The sequence below is a fragment of the Ostrea edulis genome, chromosome 5 (genome assembly GCF_947568905.1).
Source record: "Ostrea edulis chromosome 5, xbOstEdul1.1, whole genome shotgun sequence".
In the NCBI taxonomy this organism is placed as follows: Eukaryota; Metazoa; Mollusca; class Bivalvia; order Ostreida; family Ostreidae; genus Ostrea; species Ostrea edulis.
The window spans coordinates 51,960,753-51,987,402 of record NC_079168.1 but is presented as its reverse complement, the minus strand read 5'-3'; the positions used below and the strand labels follow the sequence as shown (position 1 = coordinate 51,987,402).

The 26,650-nt window shown below is 35.5% G+C and overlaps 1 protein-coding gene across 8 annotated transcripts in view; it reads left to right on the top strand.

The window, feature by feature from the left end:
* LOC125652560 (leucine-rich repeat serine/threonine-protein kinase 1-like) overlaps window positions 1-26,376 on the top strand; it is a 61,989-nt gene extending 35,613 nt beyond the window's left edge. For 5 of the 8 annotated variants that reach the window (XM_048881872.2, XM_048881874.2, XM_048881871.2 and 2 more), the window contains 16 exons: window positions 2,563-2,592; window positions 4,619-4,798; window positions 5,125-5,323; window positions 5,658-5,909; window positions 7,025-7,152; window positions 8,453-8,607; window positions 8,970-9,206; window positions 9,426-9,649; window positions 10,406-10,944; window positions 14,249-14,506; window positions 14,685-14,909; window positions 15,673-15,801; window positions 16,486-16,680; window positions 18,082-18,252; window positions 21,628-21,744; window positions 21,838-26,376. In XM_048881872.2, the coding sequence (XP_048737829.1) occupies window positions 2,563-2,592; window positions 4,619-4,798; window positions 5,125-5,323; window positions 5,658-5,909; window positions 7,025-7,152; window positions 8,453-8,607; window positions 8,970-9,206; window positions 9,426-9,649; window positions 10,406-10,944; window positions 14,249-14,506; window positions 14,685-14,909; window positions 15,673-15,801; window positions 16,486-16,680; window positions 18,082-18,252; window positions 21,628-21,744; window positions 21,838-22,992 (4,194 nt within the window). In that variant the 3' untranslated portion in view covers window positions 22,993-26,376. The remainder of the gene's footprint in view (window positions 1-2,562; window positions 2,593-4,618; window positions 4,799-5,124; window positions 5,324-5,657; window positions 5,910-7,024; window positions 7,153-8,452; window positions 8,608-8,969; window positions 9,207-9,425; window positions 9,650-10,405; window positions 10,945-14,248; window positions 14,507-14,684; window positions 14,910-15,672; window positions 15,802-16,485; window positions 16,681-18,081; window positions 18,253-21,627; window positions 21,745-21,837) is intronic. The other 3 variants (XM_056164761.1, XM_056164762.1, XM_048881873.2) reach the window with 1 other exon arrangement.
* Window positions 26,377-26,650: the final 274 nt, after the last annotated feature.

Sequence of the window (26,650 nt, the reverse complement as noted above, 5' to 3'; positions counted from 1 at the left end):
CAAAGAATTCATTAGCAAATATTAAAACATTTTATATGAAATTTTGAGACACATCCAACTTCTTTCCCTATAAAGTGAACTTTTGTACTCCTTATGATATGAGTTTAATTTGTTTACATGCAGTGTGAACATATGCCTATCACTACGCGTATTTACATGCGAGTTTTTCATATACAAACAGTTTTCGGGGAGTAAAGAAACATCAGAAATCACAATAGTTTTTTGCTCGTATTAATGTTTCATAGGCAGGAAACGTGTATTACATGTACTTGCAAATTAATATTGCAATATTTTTATGTTTTTTTTCCCCTGTAAAACAAAATTCTTTTCTTTCAATAAGTCTTTTATAATTCATGCAGTTAATTGCATCTTTAGACAGAACCGTTTTTTTTTTAGGTCACCTGAGTCAAAGGCTCATGCGAGCTTTTCTGATCAAAACTTTCATATTTTCATCTTCTCCATAACCACTGGGCGTATTTCGACCAAACTTGGCGCAAAGCATCCTTGGGGGAAGGGTATATAAGTTAGTTCTAATGAAGGGCCATGCCCCCTTCAAATGGGAGATAATCACAAAAATAGGGTGGGGTCATTTAAAAATCTTTTTTTCATCAAGAACCAGTAGGCCATAAAAGCTGAAATTTACATGAAAGCTTTTTGACATAGTGGAGATTCAAGTTTGTTAAAATCATGACTGCCAAGGGTATGTTGGGGCCACAATAGGGGATCAAAGTTATACATGCTAATTTCTTTCAAGAACCACTGGGCCATAAGAGTGGAGATTTTATTGAAAGCTTCCTAATATAGAGAAGATTCAGATTTGTTCAGATCATGGTCCCTGAGGGTAGAGTGGGGCCACATTAGGGGATCAAAGTTTTACATGCTGATACATGTATACATGTGTATAGGAAAAATCTTCTCCAAAACCACTTGGCCTTTTTTAAAGCAATACAAGCTGTAACTGACGGTAAATAAATTAGAAAATAAAAGAACAATTAGTCAACATATATGCAATTGATTATATATAACTTAATAGAATCAGAGTGAATCAGAAGCAATAAACCCGTCAAATTAACAAAAAATGTTAATTTATGAATCATTGTCATCCTGTCAGTAATTCCTGCTTGTAACCTCTGATGTGCATTGACCTTGGAGGTCACCAGTTCGGAAAAAGCGAAAGAGAGACACTGAGCACATGTTAGATTTGTAAACAGTTTAACATGCCAATTTTATAGAAAATTCACAATCAAAATTTCATTTGAGTGGCACATTTGCGTAATTATTACCTGTTTACACTTACATAGTATTTCTAGTCATTCATGAAACAACGTAATATTTTAAAACAAACGACACGTGTAGTTACTCGCGTCAGTTTCCGTCTTTGTATAAGACCTCGGTCTCAGCAACCCTATTATGTTCGGCAATCATCGTTCCCATGTCCGTGTATACGACACAATGGCGGTTTATACGAAACGCTCATTGTAGGTGTGCTCAAACAATATTCCCTTGTTTATTTTGCAGAATTCTTCTTGAGATCTTGGGGATTATATTAGTTATACCGGTAGGTGTTATTTGGTGAATAATTGGATAGTTGAAAAAATACCGTCAGTTACAGCTTGTATTGCTTTAATCAAACTTGACACAAATCATCCTTAGGTAAAGGGGAAGTTTGTTGAAATGAAAGGCCATGCCCTCTTCAAAGCATAGAATCACAAAAATAGGGTGGGGTCATTAAAAATCTTCTCAAGAACCACAGGGCTAGAAAAGCTTGAATTTACTTCAAAGCTTTCTGACAAAGTGGAGATTCAAGTTTGTTAGAATCATGACCACTAGGGGTAGGGTGGGGCAACAATAGGGAATCAAAGTTTTACATGCGAATGTGTAGGGAACCAAACTTGGCACAAAGCATCCTTAGATGAAATTTGTTAATATGAAAGGCCATACCCATCTACAAGGGCATTTGATATTTAATGAATTTGCAGTCAAGTTTAATCATAATTCAGTTGATAATTAATGAATTCTTAGGTGTTACCTTTGAAAAGTTTTTTTTCTGAACCAAGATGCTTGTATAATGATTGTTTTGATCAAGCTTGTTTATTGCTAGGAACTGCTGCTCATGTGAGCAATGTGGCCCATGGGCCTCTTGTATATTTGTTAGCTTCTTCACTGACTTGAGATGTACTTTGTCCCACTTATGGCCAAAAGAACCGCTAAATGCCCACCTTTAATGCACCTCCATCATAGAAAAGCTTATATCTTAAATCTGGTGTAATGGAGTCAAGCACTTGCATGGTATCTTCTATTATACTGATGTAACAATGTAAACTAAGGAGGAATAACACATCAGAGAAATTCTAAGTGGATGAAAAGTGGAGGATATGTACAATGATATTTGGAAATTGAAAACTTTCAAATTTACTTTATTTCGTCAAAAAAATATTGCTGATATTTATATTTTCATTATTAAATGTTAAAATTTTAAAAAGGATGTCAGCCATAATGATGATGTAGTGTACCTCCTAAATGATAACTAATATGTAAAACAATATCCATGTATCACTACAGTACTCTGATAAACACAGAATTCGGACTGAGGTATGGTTATCATACTAATCACATTCTTGGTCTCTCTCATCTCTTCTTCATTTTCAAAGTGGGTCCAGAATCTGCTGGGAGAAATAGAAATATAAAAATTTCAAGAAGCTACTATCATATTTTAAAATGTTTGGAAACCATGCATACTTGATGGTATACATTTGGAAAAGTGTTTGGATAGTACACATTGTAGAGAGTTTTTGGATAGCACATGTACCATCAAGCATGTCTATATCATATTTCCTCTCGAGAATCTGGGCCATTCTTGTGTTGTAGAACTAAGAATTTTATCTTTGTAATCACATGCATAAATTCTTCTTTGGAATGCTTTCTATATTACTAATATCTGCATAGCTGCATGGTGTACAATTCATGTGTGCTATTAAAATTAAATTTCATTTATGTTAGTCATTCTGTCACAAAATATTAAACCAGTTTATAACTTTTGAAACATGTTTTCATTTACCCTGGTAAGTGTTAGTATGTATAGTTTTTGGTATAAACAAACTTTTATTAAGGTGTTTTTCGTATAAACAAACTTTTTCAGGTGTTTTTGGTATTCACTGGAAATGTAAATACTTGTATTTGCTGTTATAAAGCAGTTGCTTTATTTTTTACCCAATCGTAAATATTACTGATTTGGTGATTTTTGTGAGTAAATGTTGCCACTTGTATTTAGTTGAGAGTATAAACAATCCATATGAAGGTGAACTAATGCCCCAGCTAGTATTCTTTGATTTTTTTTATGCTCCCCGAAAAATTTCAGGGGAGCATATAATCACTGTCGAGTCTCTCCATTCATCCGAGCTCATATCTCCTAAACTTTTATTAGAAATTGATATAATTGTTCATAAATTTTCCTTGAGACAAGGATTTGTGGACCAAGGTCTCTGAAGGTTATTTTGGATAGGTTAATTAAGGTCACTTAGAACATAAAAGTTCCTTATTTCAACAGTTTTTGATATAAAAATTCCAACCTCTTAAAACTTTTATCAGAAATTGGATCATAATTGATCACAAATATTACTTGGGACAGGCAACTTTTGGACCAGGGTCATTTTGGAAAGATCAAGTTTTACTGATGTTTTTGTTTTTTGAAGCAAAGCTGCATGTCGTTTATTTGAATCTCCTTCATTTGATGATTTACAATACTGAGCACTGTCATTTTTATTCTTTTTTCCTTTTTGGTGTGTTTTGATTGTCTAAACTAAAGGCTAAAGTAAATTTGTTTATTGTAAAATTTCTGTGTAATATTTTTATGTTTGTAAATTTATGCTTAAGTTCTGTTTGCCTTCTATGGAATTACAGACAAATATGACAGTTTATACAATGGGAGATTAGAAGATTTTTCAAACTATGAAAGATTCATTAAAAACAAGATGTATTTTATTGCACACCATGTCCCCTAGTGTGGCCGTGTTCAACTGTGGCAAACTTTACAATGACTTAGATGAATGATTGATGTACTTAGTCAGAAAGCATGGACATGAACTCTCAGTTCACCATGAACTATGAGGAATTTTTATCTTGAGACATGAAGAATCTCTCTAAAACCAATGAATAAGATATGATATTTAGTGCTTAGCTATCTGTAGTTTACTTTTCTTGGGATCGAAATAATTTTATGAATCAACAAGATTGCTAGATAATTCTCTACAATACAGATTTATCGTAGCTTGTAATGTTCTAGTTATTGTTATATTTTACAGATTTACAGTAGCTTGTAATGTTTTAGTTATTGTTATATTTTACAGATTTACAGTAGCTTGTAATGTTTTAGTTATTGTTATATTTTACAGATTTACAGTAGCTTGTAATGTTTTAGTTATTGTTATATTTTACAGATTTAATTCATGAACCACAGATATCATTCTTTAAATCAAGAATTTTTTTCTTCTTTATTTTTAAGGATTTTTGATATTCATTATAAGAAGATGATGATCTATAATACATTGAAATATATATAAAAGATTTAACTTTGAGGCTTTTGTAAAAATCATTAAATGATTGCAAAATCTGTTATTAGAAGGACCATACCAAAAAGATGCCGATAGAGTTGTGTGTGTGGGACTTAGCAGGGGACGAGTGCTACAAGGCAACACATCACTGTTTCTTTACCTCAAACTCTCTCTATCTGGTGGTCTGGGACCTCTGGTCTTTGGCCAAAGACATAGAGAAAATAGGGAAACTTCTCTACAGCATAGAGGTGAGAGATGTTCTTTTGATCACTTGTTGCATCCAATGATTTGAATTTTTAAGTTAGATAATAACTGTAGATTTTGGGATGCGATTCAGTCTGTATAAATACAAAATAGCATTTGGAAAGTCAGATAAAAGAGTAAGCATGACCTGTGAAAGTCAGATATGTTGTAAAGGTGTATCTTTAACCAATAAAATGTATAACAGCATATTGGAGTTTCATCAAATGTCAGTTTCATAGTTGTGTGATACTTGAAAAGATGTGTCATTTTCAACAATTGCACACTATATTGATTTCAATATAACTGCTAGAATTTTTGTTCTGTCATTCAGGCAAGAAATCCTAACTCCAAGGTGATCATAGCGGCCACCTTTCTGGACAAAAACTGCAGTCCCACAAGGGACAAGGAAGTGTCTGAGATCAAGATGAAGCTTCTGGAGGCATTTGGGAGTGCTTCCGAGAGATACGGGGGACTCTGTTCACAACTGGAGGATAGCAATATTATTCCCATGTCTTGTACGACTGGTGCAGGTGGGTGTTTATTCAGACAATACTAGCAACATCTGAGACAAGTTACCCTGGACAAGTATTTCAATTTATTAGTGTAGAGTGTGACCAATTTAAGCATGAATATTTCACTTCAATTCCCCCTTACACATGTACCAGGAGACATCTTATTTCTGTAAATACATGTTTAGTAGTGCAACATGAAATGGTATTTAAGATCACAAGCTTGAATTTAATATATCATACCAGTCATCACTATAAAGGGCTTTTACTAGTGACATTCAAGCATGCATCACTATATATATATGTGATCATCCTGAATGATGCCAGTGAAAGACTGCACAGTTTTTGATATTAGGTGTGGCTGAGTTGAGAGAGGCACTGTACAGTGTTGCATGCAGTATGAAGGAAACAGGGAGTAAATCAGGCCGGTATCTACTGGGAAGGAGTGTTCCAAACAGCTACATAATGGTGGAGAAGGAAGTATACAGGGAGCTGCAGAACCGAGTCAGAGACTGTAAACCCCCCTTCCTGATCCAGAGTGAATTGTACGATCTCATAGAGAAAATACCAGACTGTGATGTAGAAGTTCCCGCAGAGGTTCCAGAAGGTAAGCAAGATTGTGTGTACTCAGTTCAGCTATAAAACATGGACATCTGTAGACCGGAGATAAAATTCAATTGTTCACTGTATGTACTTGTAGATTGTAAGAATTCCTCATGAACCGAGTGAAATCTCACCCAAGTGTAAGATTTCCCTTATCTCACATGGATCAACTCATAATGTATTGGCATTTATATTTCCACTGTTTTTGCCTTTGATCTCTTTTCAAATTGTAATGATAATAATTTTCTCATAAATGCACTGCAGTTGTGAACAATGTGGGTATGAATCTTGATAAATATAGTACAACCAGTTTAATGGGTGGGAATTCTGACAGAAATAAAAGTTGAATATAAACATAAGAATTGAAAATCATGAGGTGCAACACTTCACGGTGACATACTTACAGGCTTCAATGAAAAGTATGCCAGTGAAGCATCACAGTTCATACCCTCATGTATTTTCAAAATCTTGATTATTCTCCCATATTGACCAAGTTTGAAAATTTGATATTTTTAGATGAAACAGAATTATTGAATTCCATATTTGTAGGTCTGAAAGTTAAAGATCAAGGTCATAGTGTGATAATGAATTGGGCTTGTATTATGCTACTGCATTAGTGTTTTTCATCAGAGTTCTTATTCTTAACTTTACCTTCTGACAAATTATTATAATTATTAATGGGCAATGTTAAGAGGAATACGCCTATACATTTAGACATCATGGTTAAGGACTAAAGAATAAATGTGGGACGATTTGACGCAATAATACTCGAGTGAGCAATGATCAGAGAAAGACGCCTATCCTGTTTAAGATCAAGATCACAATAAGTGATTTTAGGATTGTATGACATGCCTACTTGAAAATTGTGCTTTCTGCAGATATTGTATTTGGTGTAAAGTGGGTAAAAGTAAATGCCTATAGTTTGTTGGTAATGAGATCATAAGTTAAAAAAGCAAATGAGTGAGCTGAGCTTACATGGTTCAGTTTTCCAGTTAATCATTAAATTTGATACATATGTACTGTTAGCAATGCAACTTGTAACTTGAAAAGATGTTGATAAGAAATGTGGATCTATGCTTTGGCTTTGAATATGAAGATCTACAATTTGTTATTTTGTAGTGGTAAAATTCCTAGTTACATCTGGCGCAATGTTGCATTTCAATGAGCAGCTTCAAGGACTGAATACCTTCTATTATCTGGACCCTACCTGGTTATGTGATGTTCTGTCACAAGTTCTAACCGACTCGGTGAGTTCTCAACCTCTGCATGACTTATGTCACACACTATATACATGTATATATATACTGCAATAGGATTTTAAGTAGCGTTAAGGACATAGCCCAATCCTAGTTTTTAGCTTACCTGAGCTATAAGCTCATGTGAGCTTTTATTATCACCTTTTATCCATCCGTAAACTGTACACATTTTTTACTTCTACTCGAGAACCATGGGGCCAATTTCAACCAAACTTGGCATAAAGCATCATTAGGTAAAGGTGATTCAAAACTGTTCAAAGGAAGGGTCCCACCTTTTTTAAAAAGTCTTTAAAGAGGAGATAATTAAGAAATAGTGAAAATATGTGGCATTTTAAATTTTTTTTAAAATGCAAATATACAGGGAAAATCTCTATAAAGATCTTCTTCTCAAGAACCATTGGACAGAAAAAAACAAAACTTTGTGAAAACTTCCTTATCTAGTGGTTATTCAATATTGTTCAAATCATTGTCACCAAGGGTAGGGTGGTGCCACAATAGGGGATCTAAGTTTTACATGAGGTTATATAGGGAAAGTCTTTAGAAATCTTCTCAAGATCAACAGTGAAATGATTAATAATATCAATATGCAAGCATCCTCGTGTAGTATAGATTCAAGTTTGTCCTATAATTATAGCCTATGGGATAGGGTGAGGTCACAGTAGAAGAACAATTTAAAATAAAAATATGCCAGGGAAAACTTTAAAAATCCTTTTTACAAGAGCAACAGAGCCATTTTAGTCTTATTAGTACGCAAGCATCAACATTAATGTTCAATAATGGCCTACACATTGCACACAGAAATTCTTTAGAATTCAGGACTATTCTATTGACTGTCCCTCTCAATAGCACACATGAAAGATATTAATTTGGTCTGTCCATTTTACTGTTTATAGGTAAAGGTAACTGGAACGCATAGGTTCCATAACATTAAGATGACCCCTATATATTCTGAGGTCAAAAGTTCAATGTCTTGATCACTTAATTGGTAACATATGTGCTAAGAGATAGTTTGGTTTCCATATTGCAAGTACTGGTTGATAAATTCATGGAATTGGCTTGTTACCAACAAATTATTAGCTAATAAGTTATATAACATGTCTTTTTATAGAATGTCTTAATATCAATTATCCTTCTGATCCCAAAACGTTTTTGTTTTCAATTCATTTCACCCATTATGAGGTTCACTTTCATTCATTCTAGTATTGATATCTTGTATTTTTAAACGAGCTATTAGGGTTTCATGTGTTGTTCCAAATATTGGACCAAAGTTAACATCCTGTATTGCCTTTAGACATTGGTTCGTTCTATGAAAGGAGGGAAGATTTCATTGAGTACGGTACAGGAAATGTATCTAGAGGATTCCCGATTTCCTGATGAGAATGTTCCACAATACATACAGTTGTTGGAACAATTTGAGATTGCACTGAAGGTGGAGTCCGACAGGAAGTGAGTATAGCTCTTGACACTGTATTACTGATTGGCAGGAAGTGACTATAATTGACTTTTCCTGTGGTTAGCTGTTTATTGTTAATATTGCAATATTTCTTCAATGGCAAACATATCAATAGCACAAAGTAATAGTTTTATTTTCCATACAAATATCCTGTGCCAAAGCCACAAAAATTGAACAACAACAAAAATATTTCTATGTATTTGTACCCACATAAAAAGCAGTTACATGTATATGGTATAAGAGACTGCATTGTGAGGTTTTAAATGGCAGATACTCTTAAGCAGGTTCTTGTCTCATCACACTGTATTTCTGTCATTGTTACATGTTAACTGAATGAAAGACTTTTCAAATCCAGGTTATTTATTCCATCTCATCTCCATTCCAATCCTGGAATGGATCTCCAGTTCCAGGGGCGTGGTGGAAAGCGAGTGTCCCGCCTGTATCAGCTGGCCTTTATACCTAATGGACTGTGGAGCAGACTACTGTCGAGGATCATGTGTAGGATAGAACTGTTGGCCAATGATTGGGTCCTTAGGTCCTCTGTAAGGATCAAACCTGGAAAGTCCTTCTACAGGATGAATTCTAAAACTAGGTATGTAAAGTTCGAAACAGTATCTGTGAAAAACAGTTTTTATATTAAATTTACATTTATTCAACACACATTATGCATACATGTATAATTATATTATGGTTTGGTAAAATGCATTATATATTTAAGGTAATGATCCAAACTAAAATATAGAGTACTGATTACTTCCACAGCTTGTCCTAGTTCAGTAATGTCAAACTTTTATATGAATAATTGTAACAGCAAAGGTTTGAAGATAAACAACAAAGACATGATATATTGGGAGGATGGCATGTTTCTGCGACACGAGAAGGGTCACTTTATGCTGGAGTCCATACAAGTGAGTCAAAAGGAAGGCTACACAACTCATGGAATCCTGATCACTGTCCAATCTGTAGAGGAGGACTACTCCATAATGGGAATGATAGTAGATGCTGTAGAGGACCTGCTCAATGATCATTACCCAGGTAATACAATGCATTACTGGTACATGTAGTATAAAGTTGTTTAAAGTTACATGTCGGAGATAGTACTCGAGTTTTTGGATATTACAATGCACATGTACTTGTTTAACAACCTAGTGAGTTAATTCTTTAGTTCATACTTGTACATACATAGAAGTAAGCTGATTATACGAACACACATTTAAACTCTGATATCTCAAATTCCATTGGTATGTCGAAGTGTACCCAACTACATTTTCTTTATGTATATTAGCCTCAATATCTCGAATCCTCAGGTATTTCGAAGTTTTTCCTTTGCACCATTGAGTTTGAGATAACAAGGTTTGACTTTGTGTGTGTGTGTATATACATACATACAGACAGACAGACAGATAGATAGTTTTGTCTTTCTGTCTATTAGTTTCTTTATCAGTAACCTTAACCTCAGTCATAACCTTTGAACTATACAAAATAGAGAATTCATATGAGGTGAACTGAATGGTCAAGGTCAGAACTATGTGACTGGAAAAGGTCAAGGTCATTATCAACATTAAGCTCAAATTTGCCACATCTGTATGTGGTCATGCATAGGAGACTTATGTTTCACAAATACAGTATTATGTATTCTTTACCTAGGTTTGATGGACTATGACATGCTGGGTAGGCCCAGGATACAGAGGTTTACATTATTATGTATTCTTTACCTAGGTTTGATGGACTATGACATGCTGGGTAGGCCCAGGATACAGAGGTTTACATTATTATGTATTCTTTACCTAGGTTTGATGGACTATGACATGCTGGGTAGGCCCAGGATACAGAGGTTTGCCATTTGCCCTGTATGTTACACTATCACCTCCAGTTTGCTTCCCTCCAACCTGGACCACTTCACAGTGGAGCACTGTGCCAGGCTCCTTCTATCAGGAGACAGTGCTGTGTGCAGGAGGGGATCCAAAGTCCCACTCAGTCAACTGGTCCCAGAACTTCTGATGCAGGAGCTACCCAAGAAATTTCTACTGGATCCAGAGAAACTCCAGGTGGATCCTTCCAATAAAAAGGCTTACTTAGGGTCAGGGGTCACAGGGTCAGTATACAAAGGGCAATATGGAGATGTGGATATAGCTGTGAAGTATTACCATGGGGCTCCAATGATGTCGGGAAAACACTCCCTGGATAGTAGTTATTACTCTGGAGGGAACGTGTCCAGTGTGGAGCGGAACAAGCCAAGTGATATCAATGTTGATGATGATGATGACCTTGATGACTATGTCAACACCCCACAGATGCATTTAGATCGGGATGAAGCAAGCAGCATTAAGGTCTGAACAAAATTATTTAGGCCAGAGAAATGATTTTTTTCCTGTTTGTCAATTCAGAATAAACAAGCAAACAAACAAAAAATAAGAACAAATAAGATTATCAAAGTCTGTTCAAATATTTTGAGTATAAACAAAACACACAATTTTGTGTGAAAATGGTAGATTACTAGTATTCATACTGCAACCAGCAATTTTAACACATATTAACAATGTATATGCTAATTAATGCCCCTGAAAATGTGAGGTACATAGAGCACATTTGTTGTTTTACAACACATAAAAATCTACCATATCTTTTATAATCAATGTTTTTTAAAAAATTCAGCAATTGATCGGTAAATGAATAATAAAAAAAATGATGCTCAGCATCCTAACGCTCAGAGAACTCAGCATCGTAACACTCAGAGAACTCAGCATCCTAACACTCAGAGAACTCAGCATCCTAACACTCAGACAACTCAACATCCTAACACTCAGACATAAAGTCATTTAGGATCTAATACTTTAAAAGCTGTTTTTAATCAAAAATCATTTGTAAATGAATATCTGTATATATTTAGAGTGTTATGCTCCCCAATTTTTTTTTCGAGGGAGCATATTGCAGCTCGTGTCTTTCAATCTGTTCGTCTATCAGAGCTAATATTTCCTAAACCTTTCATCAGAAATTGATCATAATTGATCACAAATATTCCCTGGGACAGGAACTCTTGGACCAAGGTCATTTGTCATTCAGAACATATACCTTATATGAGGGAAAAAAGTCCTTATTTCAGCAGTTTTTGAACAGGTATTGATCATTTATATCAAACAAATAAGTAACAGGTAAATGGTTTTCATACAAATGTCACTCAGTCATGTTGTAAAGGTCAAGGTTACTAAGAAAATACTTTATATATGAAAAACCTTCATTTCAACAATATTTCAACAGATTTTGATCATGTGGTCAAAGGTCACTGTAGGTCATTTCATAAAGGTCAAGGTCACTCAGAACATATACTTTATACATAAAAAACCTTTCATTTCAACAATTCTTGATCTTTTGGACCAAGGTCTCAAGGCCATTTTGGACAGGTCAAGGTCACTCAGAACATATACCTTATATGAGGAAAATGTCCTTTATTTGAACAGGTATTGGTCATATGTCACACAAATAAGTAATAGGCAAATGACTTTCAGACAAAGTCAATCAAGGTCATTTTGTATAGGTCAAGGTCACTCAACATGTACTTTATATATGACAAAAAAACCTTAATTTCAACAATATTTTCAACAGTTATTGATCATTATGCAAATCATTTGTCATATGAAGTACATGTAGTTCATTGGTTAGATGAGGTTTTAGGGAAAATCCATCAGTTTACTGATATGCTTGTTGTGGTAATATGTTGGGATATTTTAATGACAATGTACATGTGACACAGTTTTATAGTGTTGCAAGGTTCACACTTCTCAGAGGCATGGTCCACTACACAACCTCGGACAATCCATGTTTAATTGAACATTCAAGGTCAACACCCTTACAATCCTCGACTAGTTTACCTATACCTGTACCTAGTCAAGTTCTGTAACCATTTCCATGATGACAGTCACAACACAACTTTTAATTTTTCACATTTATTGAATCAATAAGCAAACAAATCTCACAATATGACAATTAAACATTTCCAAAAGGGGTAATGGAACATAAATGGCCGCACTGTATTAACCCAAGGGTCCGAGGGAATATCCGGCATACCAACCTAGCCTTGTAAGTATAACGGGCAAACCGGTGGCCTGGCGTTGAGCACCAGTACCGAAAATCCCAAACTATGAACATACCACCCATTTGGGACTGGAAGAGTTTTCAGATTATCCGTTTACCCCGTTTCCCAGAGATTGTACCTGGTTGTTAGTACTATTCCATGTACTCCAGGACTAAGCCTCCCCTCCTGTGTATAGAGGTGGAGTGGGCACCAAGACTGACCGACTTGAGTGACCCCAATCAAGAACAACACAATTTTCAAACACATACACATGTAGAATTTCCTTTCTACAAACAAACGCCCTCTGCCTTAGGTGGCAGATGGGGGGAAACAATAGGCCGGACAAGTCTGAAAACTTCCCAATTATATCCCCTCAGACCCACCCCCACCAACACAATGCGACGAATTAAGGGGTTTTATGCCTAATTAGAAAGAGCACAATTTCAGTTCCAGTTATCAGTGGGGAAAAGTCATGAATAGTCCTTGGAAGATGAGCCCATGATCCACATTTGGATAAAGTCTATTGAACACTGGTCACATCAAAGATGGCGTCTGTTGTGCCTGAAAAATTAAAAATTCTCACGGCAGATTATTGTATATTGGAGCATCTTTGATATTTTACATCAGAAGCATTATAAACATACATATTCGGGTATAATAGTTGAAAAATTATTCTGTTGGGAGGGGTGGGAGGGATAAGCTATGAGCGTATGCTGTAACCACTTCGGCATAAATTGGAAAAGGAAGTAGCGTGCTTGCCTTAGATAAGTCGTACCAAAGTACAATTGTAGAAATGTTAATTTGTACACCTATTCACGATATGTAAGACCTAATAACACTAAAGTCTTTCGTCAATTAAATGAGATTATTTAATATGCCAATAAAATAATCTGTCTTATTTCAGTTGCTAATGTCCTTACTGTGAGCAAACTGCAAGGTCATCAGTCAGCTTTGTCAAAGAAATTTATCAGGACTCTACACTCTATGTCAGCTTTGAAATAAAACTGTACATTTCATAATTCATAAGTTATTATTGAGTGTTTCTGTGGTTGTTTTTACCTGTTTCTGTTCATTATTCTAATTCAGACCCACTTTATATATAGTTAGCTGTTTACAGGTCTGATAAGATGTGACAATGACCAATGTTGGCAGTGATTTTGTTAACTAAAATTTATAGCCATCCTCAATCATTTCAAGGGATTTTCCTCAGCAAACCATCGCCCCTCTCAGCTATTAGTGCAATGTAATGGATGTATAGGTCGAATTAATGTAAAGTTATTTGAAAGTTATCAGAACATGTTATGATGACTCTTGATTGTAAGGTACAAAGTGCCTGTGCCTGTACATGTAATACAAATCAATTTTTTTTTTAAAAAGGTGGGGTCTTTTCTTCGTAACTTGGAGTGCATGGGTAAAGAGCTACCTACATGTAGTTGAAAAGCAGAAGAAAAAAATTGCTTTGGCTTTACATAATAGTTTATTTATTAATGTTCCAGAACCTGTTGTTCTTTTATAAAGAAATTATTATTCAGGCTAATTAAAAGCTGATAATATTATTGTAGGCTTTTCGAGCATTTATGGAAATGAGACAAGAAGCAGACGTCACGAGTAAATTGGACCATCCATGTGTTGTATCTTTTGTTGGTATTTCCATTAGACCAGACCTGTTAATGTGTTTGGAGTTAGCACCCCTGGGCAGTCTGAGGCAGGTGCTGGATAAGGAAATAGCGGGTAGAGAACCATTTAATAAATATAGGGATAAAGACAAAGTCTTCCTGCCCGTGTTCAACAAGGAAATCAACTTTAAACTTGTTCATCAGGTAAGAGAAAAACAGGTTACCCAAAAAATCTTTAAAAGGTTAGCATTTCAGAGCTCATGGATTTGAGTGATACTGTAAAAATCTTTATTATCAGTTAATTATTACAATACTTGTCTGTTATATTTATGTCTTGAATGTTTTAAACTCGAAACAAACATATGTGAATTATTGTTACCAGATTGTTCGTGGTTTGGACTATCTTCATAAACACGATATCATATATCGAGATTTGAAGTCCGACAACATTTTAGTGACAAGTTTAGATCCAGAGGCATTGGTGAATGTGAAGTTGTCAGATTATGGAATTTCAAAGTTCAACACGTCAGGAGGGACTGTTGGTTTGGTGGGGACACCCGGTTACCAAGCTCCAGAGATTATGGATGGATTAGCGTATGATGAAAAGGTCATATATCATAAACACTATACTGTTATCAAAAGATGTCATTCGATTATTATTGATTTTGCAATGTTTTGTTACATAGGTGTTTAAATAGTATCAAATCATTTTCGTGGGAATTATATTTGTATTCTTTTTGTGATGTGGACATACTTAAAATTTGACAGCCATCTACAAGAGAGAATTACAATAAAAAATGACAAGTATTCAAGCGTGAAATAAGGTCCCCTTAATGATGATAAATTATTCTGCAGTAAAGCATGTAAATGTACATTCAAGCTTGCCCATAGTGGACTCAGTATCAATAAAATTACTGCTCTTAATATCTTATTTCAATTATTGTATGTCCTTTTTCATATGTAAGGCTTTGTTTTGAGCATCATTTCATGAAATTACAAACTTACAAAAATTTAGTTCTCATGATAGTTTCCGTTGCTTATGTTTGATTGGTCGTTATCAACAGTTCTTGATTAATGATTTTTGCACTTAAAAATTGACAACCCCAATCAAGTAAACATAATGTCTCCTGAGAATTTCTGGACCTACAGTACTGTAAGTTGACCTACAGTACTGTAAATCACTATAATTTGAAGGACTTTATTTCTGTTGTCATGCTTTGTTAAATTTATCTGAGTCTTGATTTTGTGAATGCTGTTTTTCTTCTTTGGTACACATCTACAAAAAAGTATTCTTGTCAAGGACTTTATTTTCACATTAAGAAAAATTGAGAATGAATGCGAAAACTTAATACCTTACATTATAATTTTAGGTGGACATATTTTCCTTTTCTATGGTTTTATATGAGATCCTGTCTGGAGAGAGGCCATACTGTGAATACAAAAATATGGCACAAATATCCAGAGCTATCAAAATGGAAGCCAAAAGACCAAACCTACAGGTAGATAACTATTCAGTTATAAACACCACACCTACAGGTAAATGACTGTACAGTAACAAGAACCAAATCTACAGGTAAATGACTGTACAATAACAAGGACCAAATCTACAGGTAAATGAATGTACAGTACCATGGACCAAATCTACAGGTAATTGACTGTACAGTAACAAGAACCACACCTACAGGTAAATGACTGTACAGTAACAAGAACCAAATCTACAGGTAAATGACTGTACAATAACAAGAACCAAATCTACAGATAAATGACTGTATAGTAACAAGGACCAAATCAACAGGTAAAGGACTGTACAATAACAAGAACCAAATCTACAGGTAAATGACTGTACAGTAACAAGGACCACACCTACCGGTAAATGACTGTACAGTAACAAGAACCAAATCTGCAAGTAAATGACTGTACAGTAACAAGGACCAAATCTACAGGTACATGACTGTAGTGTAACAAGGACCACACCTTTAGATAAATGACTTTGCTGAATACTTTCTTGGAATTTACTAATGTGAGAACATTTTCATTTTATTTCCCATGCTTATGATTATTTTAATATTTTTGCACAAAGTTCTCTATTGTATCAGAAATACTTCTTCATGTAAAATGATTCTATACTTTTACTTAAAAATATATGCTTACATTAAATGTGATGATGACTTTTTTTTTTACAGGACTTCAATATTGATCCCCGGTTTCCAATGCTGGAGTGTCTGATGCAGCAGTGTTGGAACCATGATGCCACTAAACGCCCCAGTGCCAGGGAAATATTGACCCCTAGCTACATGATGTCAGCAGACTTCCTAGCTCAGCACAAGCACTTCACACGGGAATTAGAGGAAGTAGACCATGTGGCCTCCATATCAGAGGTAAACACGCAACTGTCTATATATTGAGAAAGGAGGAGGAAAGGAAAATAGTTGTAGCATGTCGTATATACATATTGTAAACAAACTTTTTGTGAGTGTGAGGAATGTCTGTGAGATTCTTGTGTACTCTTTTCTCGCAAATCATTAAAAATTTGTAACTCACTCGCAGTTAGTGTTTGGTAATCACAAAATACAAGTACGCTCCAGAACCAAAGCCTGAAAATGTATGTATATCTTGGTACATTTGATTCTCTGATCAAGTTTCGTCTGGTGTGGCCATCTCTGTATGTACCTTGGTCTGTTAGGCGTGAACTTTTCACATGTTCGTCTTTCTCTGATCACTTTTTGTCTGACATCCATCTGTCCGTCCGTAAACTTTCAACATTTTCAACTTCTTCTCAAGAACTATAAGAATTAGTAAAAATTTTGTGGCATCATTTAAAAATCTTTACCTGAACCACTCATCTTTGCTAGCCAAGGGTTTTCGGTGGACCAAAAACTCTTGTCTAGCGAAGATGTGAACCACTGGGCCAATTTCAAACAAACTCAGCACAAATCATCCTTGGGTAAAGGGGATTCAAGATTGTTCAAAAAGAACATGCTCTCTCCAAAGGGGAGATAATCAAGAAAATGCCAAAATGGGTGGGGGTCATTTAAAAATCTTCTCAAGAACCACTGGTCAGAGAAGTTGAAACTTCCATGAAAATTTCCTGACAGTGTAGATTCAAGTTAGGGGATCAAATTTTACATGGAGACATATAGGATAAATCTTAAAATTCTTAAGAACAACAGGAAAATGATTACTCGGATAAATATGCAAGCATTCTCAGGTAGTGCGGATTCAAGTTTGTTCAAATTGTGGTCCCTGGGAGTAGGGTGAATCCTCAATAGGGGATCAAAGTTTGACCTAAAGTTCAAAACTTGAACCCTGCTCATAACTTTTGAATGGTGAGCAATACATATATTTATGTATGCATTCCTTGTGACAAAACCTTTCTTTTGGTTCTAAAATGTTTTGACCTTGGATTTTGACCCACTGTACTTTTAAGAACAGTTAACTGAGGCAATATCCTCTGAACTGTTGAAGATTAAAGCTTTCATATTCTGTACATGTTTATAGATTCCTTATGGCAAGACCTTACATTTCATACCATGGTTTCATTGTATCGTTATACCATGACCCTATGGGGTGAAAATGTTTCATGGGAATTAAGATTGCAAAAATCTTTCTAAAGTCACAATAGCTGAACAACAGCAGGGCCAGGGTGACTGATATGAGCAACGTGCCCCATGGGCCTCTTGTTAAATGATTTTCATGTATCTTCAATTACAATACATATGCATTTACTATGCTATAGTACCTGATGTTGCTGGCAAATCTTTATTTCTTGTTTCCTTTAGCATGGTGGTAAAAAGCAACAGGTATGGATCTGGGAAGGGAATGGTGAAGACCGCTGCTACCATGTACTGGACGCCATCATGTGTGTATATCAGGTCTATAAGAAACCACTGCCTGGTGCATCAGTCACATGCATGGAGAAGATTAACAAGCAGTTGTGGATTGGCACAGAGGTTTGTGTGAAAATTTTAGCTCACCTAAGTCACTTCCTCTTGATAACTACCATTCTTTTCAAATGTGGTACGGGGCATCTTTGCAGTGATTTTTTAAGACCCATTTTAGGTCCGAATATCCACCCTTTGCCCTCCCCAAAACTACCAATTTTTTCCCAATTCAACTTGCAGTTTTCCTAATACTAAAAACTGGCGAAAAACATATTTGTTAAAAGACAAGTTCAATGTGAATAGTTTATGTATGACATGACAAGGACACATCAGTTCTAGATGATTTAAATTTTAAGAGCTTAAAGAAAAGAAAGTTAAATATATAATATAAAAGAAGAATGACATCAATTTGTGTTTGATTTCTAATTTGATATGATGTATTTTAATAGCATATTTATAATGACTAGGTTTTCCCAGTTTGATCAAAATGTTGAAAGTTTTCCCAATTCAAAAGCCACTGGACCCTTTTGAAAAATCACTGCTTTGGGACAAGGGGGATATATTTTCAGGACTCCTGCACCCCCGGGGTTTTTGGGATGGAGCAAAAGCTGCCATAAAATGACAAATTTTCAATGATCTTCTCTACAACCGCATATCTGTAAGAAAAATGAATTGCTTACTAGTCATATAGAGCAGGCAGGTAGCTATCAAAATTGTAAATTTCAAGATCCTTGGGTAGGTTTTGACCCCAGGATTGAGCCAAAAAAAGAGGTTAGGGTTTTGGTAACAGGGTGGGACAAAAATGGTGATAATGATTATGTGTTTATCATTTGAAAGACTTCTCCTTGTTCTGACTCAAGGTACATGAGTCTGAAATAGTCATATATTGTTACTGTAACATATACAAATTGTATTATATAAAGTCTTTCATCAATATGGGCACTTTCAGGGGCATTGAAGTTTTAAGAACACATCTTGTTTTATATACTGCTGCTGAATATTACAATTTATAGATTTATATATAGGGAACTTCTTCTGCCTCGCTCTTTGAGCTAGTGATACTTTTAACCAATACTCAGGTGACTGATAAGGCCTGTAGGCCTCTTGTTTTCTCCAAACAATCCTACACAAAATATTTGAATCATGATCTCTTACTCAGGCCCAGAGGATCTTTTAATAATGATAATTAAATGTAAATCTATACCTTATAGATGCTTGAAAACTTTGTTGCTACATATAGTAGCCCCCCTCCCCTCCCATCTGATGGAGGGGGTGCATCGTGGAAGTGAATCTACACTCCTCAAAGTTGGCCAATTTTAGCCTTGAATTGACAAAGTCTAGTTTGTGGTTCTTGAGAAAATTTGGAGAATTTTTGTACATACTAAAATACTGGCACAAACGTCCGGACAGTTACAGACATCCCAAGATGGAGAACACAGAGTCTGCTAAAATTAATTAATTTTGTAATTTTCCGTGTTTTATATTTCGTTTGATGTATTACAAGATTTAGAAGAAAATACAGAGAAGCTTTTTCATAGTTTAATCCCTAAATGAAGTAATCAACCGTATAAAAAACCAGGGTGATGTAGGCAACTGTAAAAATTGATGTCCGTAACTGATAGGAAAGTCTAGATGGATGCCTGGAACTGTTTTTGTTTTCTTTATCATTGTTGATTTGAATCTTATCTGTAACCTTATGATTAAATATTGTGGCATTTGCATGTATGGTAAATAAATGTAGATTCAATTTTTTATGCCCCTCTTTGAAAAAGGAGACATATTGTTTTGCACCTGTCAGTTGGTCTGTTGGTCAGTCTGTAGACCAAGTCTTGTCCACTCAATATCTTGAGAACCCTTTACTTGATAGACATAAAACTTGGTACACTAGTACATCGTAAGGAGTTGATGAACTTTATTGATTTTGGGTTCACATGGTCAAAGGTCAAGGGTCAAACTGAACATAGTAATATACTGTCGCCGACACCAAACTTGGTACACTGATACATCCCAAGGAGTAGATGACCTCTATTGATTTTGAGGTCACATGGTTAAAGGTCAAGGGTCAATCCACTCTGGACATTTGGAGATATAGTCTACTCAATATTTTATTTTGGCACTACTATCAACTGAATGATACATGCATGTAATTAAAAATTTTACACCACAGGGGATGGGGGGGGGGGGGGGGGGGGGGGGTTACATGTTTCTGAAACATTTTTTTTTTAAACATGTGAAGAGCCACTCTCCTTTTTCTGTAGTGATACACTGAGATCCATTCAAAAGCCCTAGAATAAATCAAACTGACCATTATCATTTGATGTTAAGCATACAGTTACATATTTCTAAAGACAAGTATCATTAAATATTGACCAGCTCTAAACTAACTGAAACAAGAAAAGAATATTAAAATAGTGATGACCAATGGCAGTATCATCATAACATAGAACTGTAATTTAGATTAAAGGCAAGATTAGAAATACATTGATTCAATGTAGATAAGATTTCGGAGTTGGAAATTATTGTGCATGCCAATACAAAGTGCAATACACAGTAACTATGTAATTATATATAGGGGAATATGAAAGGTAATTTATGAAATCCTTTATTGTATGCCAATGAATCGACACAAAAATTTTCAAGATTTAGAGTATTCCTATGTAAAAATTGTTATATTGTATGTGGCTTTGCCTTGGCTCTGAAGGTCATATTTTGAACAAAGGACACTTACATATCAACATGTAGATCAAACTATTGACGAATTGTACGTTTGTGGTTATTAAAAAGACAAGTTTTAAACATTTTTCTTATGTATTCCAGCTCCTTGGGTCATGGTTTCATTAAACATGAATTTACTGTCATATAAAGAAGTTTCGTTTGGCTTTTCTGGTCTGGTGGTTCTAGCAAAGAAGATTTTCAACATCGCACTCTATTTTCACTATTTCCATATCTCTCCTTGGTTGGGTTTCTTTATTTGAACACACATGAATGTTACTTTAGGAAATTACTGCTTTGTGCCAAGGCCCAACAATCAATCACAACTTCTCTGGTTTTTCTGTCAAGCTTGAGAAAGGCACCTCAAATGTATTACGTTCACCAGAAGTACATAATTTGTACAAAATGGATGCTTCTAACCATCGTGTAGGTCACTAATTAGTGATTATCAACATCTTAAACTTACTATGGGGAGATCTCATCTTTTCTAGCAAATTTTTTTATTAAAAAAAAAAGCAATGAATAATTTTTATCATTGTATTTTTATTTGATATAAAAATGGAGGTTACTATAATACATTTGAGGTTGTTTTTCCATTTGCCAGAAAGGCCTGAGAATGTGTGACTGGCCCAACAATGGGCATTGAGCACATCTGAAACAGACAAGATGAAAAGTAGAGCTTGAACAGTTGTTTACAGAAGTAATTCTGTTGGTTGATATCTTGCTTTCCAGGATGAGCAAATAGAAGTGTTTGGGCAACAAGGAATTGGACACCCTTCATCTTTAAAGAAGCTCAACCACTTTGGGGCCACTCCAACATGTATAGAGTATATCAAGCGAGATGTTTCAGTAAGTACTAAACTTCAACACAAGAAGTTACTTCCATTTACAAACGTGCATTTATCTGGAGTTTGTAATTGTACTCTCAAATTTTATTTTCAGAGCAACGGCAAGGCATACGCTCTTTTGGGTGATGGTCAACTAAAACTCTATCATTATGTCAAAAAACCTGAGATGATAGAGGGGGAAGAGGTGAACATGAGGCACCAGTTTAACTGGCACCTCAAGAAGACTCTGAGGTTATCCAAAAGGACCGCTTCCTGCATGACCTTTGTGAAGGAGACAGAAGAAATGTGGTGTGGTTGTGGGAGTGAAATTGTGATCATAAGCAATAGGACAGAGATGATAGAAAAAAGAATCGAGATTAACAAAGAATGCCAGGCCATGCTGCAGAACGACATCCCAGACATCATTGAAATGGTCTATATGGACAATAGGGTGTGGGCACTTCTGAACAACAGCAGTGAGATACTTGAATTTGATACAGAAATGGGCATTTTGACACACATACTTAGATGTGATCAAATCAATCCACACAGAATGGTTGTTTCTAAATACTTTTCTGGCAATGGCATAAATGTACAAGCCAGGCCAATATCAAGGAAAGTGTCTCTTTCTTCGGATTCTGGTGACAATATCTCCTCCGGTGAGTTTGATCAGTGGTTTGACAACCACTCTAAAAAGTCCTCTGACAGTGCAGATGTTGACAATGGAGTACCCCCGCCCCTACCCGAGAGAAGAACCAGTGCCCCCCAGCAGCCAGTTCTTTCCCCCCCACTGCCTCCAAGGCGGCCCACCGTAACCAACAAATCTCGAACCCTGCCTGTCAATACCCAATCAGGTTCCCAGAGTCCATTTGTGCGCAGGAATCGGCACCCCAAGGTGAATTCTATAGTAGGTGTTGGGGACTCCCTGTGGGTGGGCAGATCATGTGGTGATATATTAATCATCAACATCAAATCAACATCTCAGTATCAGCATGGTTGTGTGATGGCGGTTATGCATAATTACTGTAATAAACAACACATAAGCCATGAAGTGGAGAAACTAGTCGCTGTGGACGACCTGATATTTTCTGTAATAAAGGCCGATTCCAAATACACTGAAGTAACTTCTTGGGAAGCATATGATGCTTCTAAAATTCAAAAACTGGAACAGATTTGGACACGTCCAAAAAGTATGGTGTACGCCACAAATTCAGATGATGTGTACTACATCAGAAATTCAGACGATGTTGTCGACATGGGACAAATTTAGCAATTTTTTGACAAAGAGTGCATTGTGTAAATACTGGAAGTATTCTTATATGATTCACTACATATCCTTTCCAGTACTGTATTAAAAATGGAAAAAGATTCTTTTTTATTTCTAAGACCATGGGACTCTTGCAATGCCTGGACAACAAAGTGATATTGATAGTGCAATAGATATGATTGTACCTTGTATGTTTTAAGATGATTTTATCCTGAAACATTTTTAACAGCATTACATATTTTATTTATCAATATATTTATGTTGTTACTAATAGTTTATTCATGTTAATATAATAATTGCAGCAACCATGACATGCTTCATTGTCCACCAATAAGCTTTCTCCCATAATCATTGCCCACCAATAAGCTTTCTCCCATAATCATTGCCCACCAATAAGCTTTCTCCCATAATCATTGCCCACCAATAAGCTTTCTCCCATAATCATTGCCCACCAATAAGCTTTCTCCCATAATCATTGCCCACCAATAAGCTTTCTCCCATAATCATTGCCCACCAATAAGCTTTCTCCCATAATCATTGCCCACCAATAAGCTTTCTCCCATAATCATTACCCACCAATAAGCTTTCTCCCATAATCATTGCCCACCAATAATCAGTTGATATACAAGCTGATCCTTAAATACATATAGTTACATTTACCAGAGTTTTGTAAGCACATTCACTGTTTATATTTCTCAATATAGTAACTGTGATATGCAGTAATCTATCAATTTCAACAGAAGTTAATGCTTAAAAAATTGTCACAAAATATAAGTGCAATGAATAAAAATCTAGTCTGTTTATATCAATTAAGGGGGGGTATCAAAACAAGAAGGCATGAGGTCATTTCTGCATAATCGGCTTTGCATGTTGATTATGCAAATTACCCCTTCCTTCCATGATTTTTATACCCCTATTACACAAACAATCTTAACCACAAGGTTTTGACACAATCTGAGCAAAGTGGTTTATATACAGTAAAATATTTATTTTTCAAAGTACGAGGGTCTTCAACAAAAGTTTGAGATATCCCAACTTGTCTTCTAATTTCTGTATGTTCATGTGAGGCATAACACTTGCACTATAAATAAGAATCACTTTGTCTTTTGTTGTATTTTGTCCCATTAATAAATTAAAGTTATTGTAGCAATTCAAAGAAAATATTTTTATTTCTTTTTTCCCCATAAAACATATTCATTGTATATATGTAAGACTCTAAAGTGCAATGGGACTCCAAAGTGTGATGGCCACGCCAAAGTGCGATGGTGTGAGACGAATGCATCAAACCCTGATGGTGTGACACACTAAAATGCGATGGTCCTCACTCGTACGCCAAAGTGCGATGGTAGGCATTAACCAAAGTGTGATGGAGTGACACGGTGAAGTCCATTGGTTTGCAAAACTGAAAGGACACAGTGTTTTGGTACACGCTGTACCATGTGATGTTTCACCAAAATATCAATGCAAAATGATAATAACTTATTTCATTATCATTTAGATGTTGTGTTCTTAAACAAAATCTTCAAACGTGAAATCGTATAGAATGTTTTGCATTACAGCATACTCCCCAGGAATTTATTACGTGTACATCACAAGTAATGGTTACAGCATGTTTGAGTGCAGTACAAATGTACTTTGCCGTTCTCAGCAGTTGAATATGGTTTATCTCGAATACCCCGCCTATGTCAAAAGTCGATCTCCGGTCCCTGGTGTAGTTGCTATATAAATGATTTTTTAAAAATCCTGTTATCTCGAACACCATCTTGAATACCCTGCTTATGTTGAAGTGTCACATCGCGGTAATTGGTATTTAGTGCAGTCTTCAAAATACATGGACAGTTATACATAATCCCACCAGATAGCAGTTTGATAGATAGATGCAAAGATTTTCAAAATTTTGAAACAAACTGCAATGGTCGCTCCAAAGTGCGATGGTTTGTTAACGTTATCAACGCCAAAGTGCGATGGTCCCTCTCCTAAAGGCACGTAACACCAAAGTGTGATGGTCCGTCAGTTGTAGGTGCACCACGCCAAAGTGCGATGGCCTGACACGCCAAAGTCTGATGGTGCGGGGATAACGTTTGTGATGTCACGTTATTCGTAACGTCTTTCAAATTCAAATCAAAGAAATGCAACGTCAGTTTGCCCCAATGAAGGTTCTTTCTGCTGGCACCAATGTCTTCGGGATATTGGAGGATGGCACGGGTGGTTGACATTGACGATAGCAAGGGAAAGGTTTACACAAGATAGATATTTTACTGTATTATATATACCAGTTTGCTCAAGTTGTGTCAAAAACCCTGTGATCTTGACATTTATTTCTTAAGGAGATATGCTACACCAAAGAAATTTGATATAGATGAAAAATGGAGGATATTTACAGCAATATTTTGAAATTGCAATCTGAAAAATAAATAAACACCTGCTGGACTCGAACCCGTAATCTACAGTTCAGTAGTCAACATGCTAACCCACTGAGCTACTCAGCTAGGTGATGAATTTTGAAACATCTGCAAATATTGCTGATATATTTCATCCATGTTTTAAAAGAAAGTCAGCCATAATGACGATGTAGAGTACCTCCTTAAAGATAAAATTTTGCTGGTATGACATGATGCCAGTAAAGGAAACAGTTTGAATCCAATAATGTCTTCCACACACAAACAAACCATCCTGGCTGCTGTTATCTGCTTAGTGGATTGCACTTGATTTGGCATGAAGGCAGCATCAACAGTAGGCTTTGGTTCATACATCTCCAGAAGCATGTAACCTTTGGCAGTAAAACTTCACCCAGAGATTTTTCGTGACCTAAGATTGTCTCCTTACCCAGTCAATCAGTCAAAGGTGAAGGTCACAAGGACACTATTTAGTTAAATACAGTTTCCCGACTAAGTTTAATGTTATTAATGTATTTTGAGCTTTAGTATTTGTAGTTCACTTAAAGTATATTGTTTCTGGGGTGTCCATTCAACAACATTGAGCTTCTGCAAGAAAACCTACCCAGGGTAAGAGTAGAGCATTATGGTGTCCTCTGCTCTATTTTACAGCATGTTCCTATACAACTTGCAGATTTCTATTAACCTTTTGTGGCTTTTTGTATCTCACCATATGATAGCTAGCTTCTTAATTTTTGGCATCAAACTCTATATACACTAGTATATTTAATATACAATTACACAATAATATATCATATAATTTCAAAGTATGTGCAGAGAATTATTTAAATTTCTGATTATTTGATACATGTCTTACTGCTGTGAGCAGTGTACTATAATACTTGTAAGCAGTGTATAATAATTGTAAGCAGTGTAGTTCATGCTGCATTTCATTTGTCATTTCCTCTAAGTTTTAAAAAATGTCATGGAGAAATAAATGATAGTTTATAACTATGAGTGTTTTTTTCCCTATTGATGAAAGCCATTTATAAACCACACTGGTATCTTTATGAAATGACGGAATGCCAAACAATCTGTCACAGAGAAAGAAGGAGAGAAACTTTTAAATAATGCTGTACAAAATGGAAAGCTCCTACACAACTGTCAAAGTATTTAGTCTTCCGTGTATTTTGAAGAAAATGTATGAAAGATCAATATGTGTGGTAAGAGTTATGGCCCTTGACTATTGCTTACAGTAAATCATGACCTGGAACTAAATGAACCAT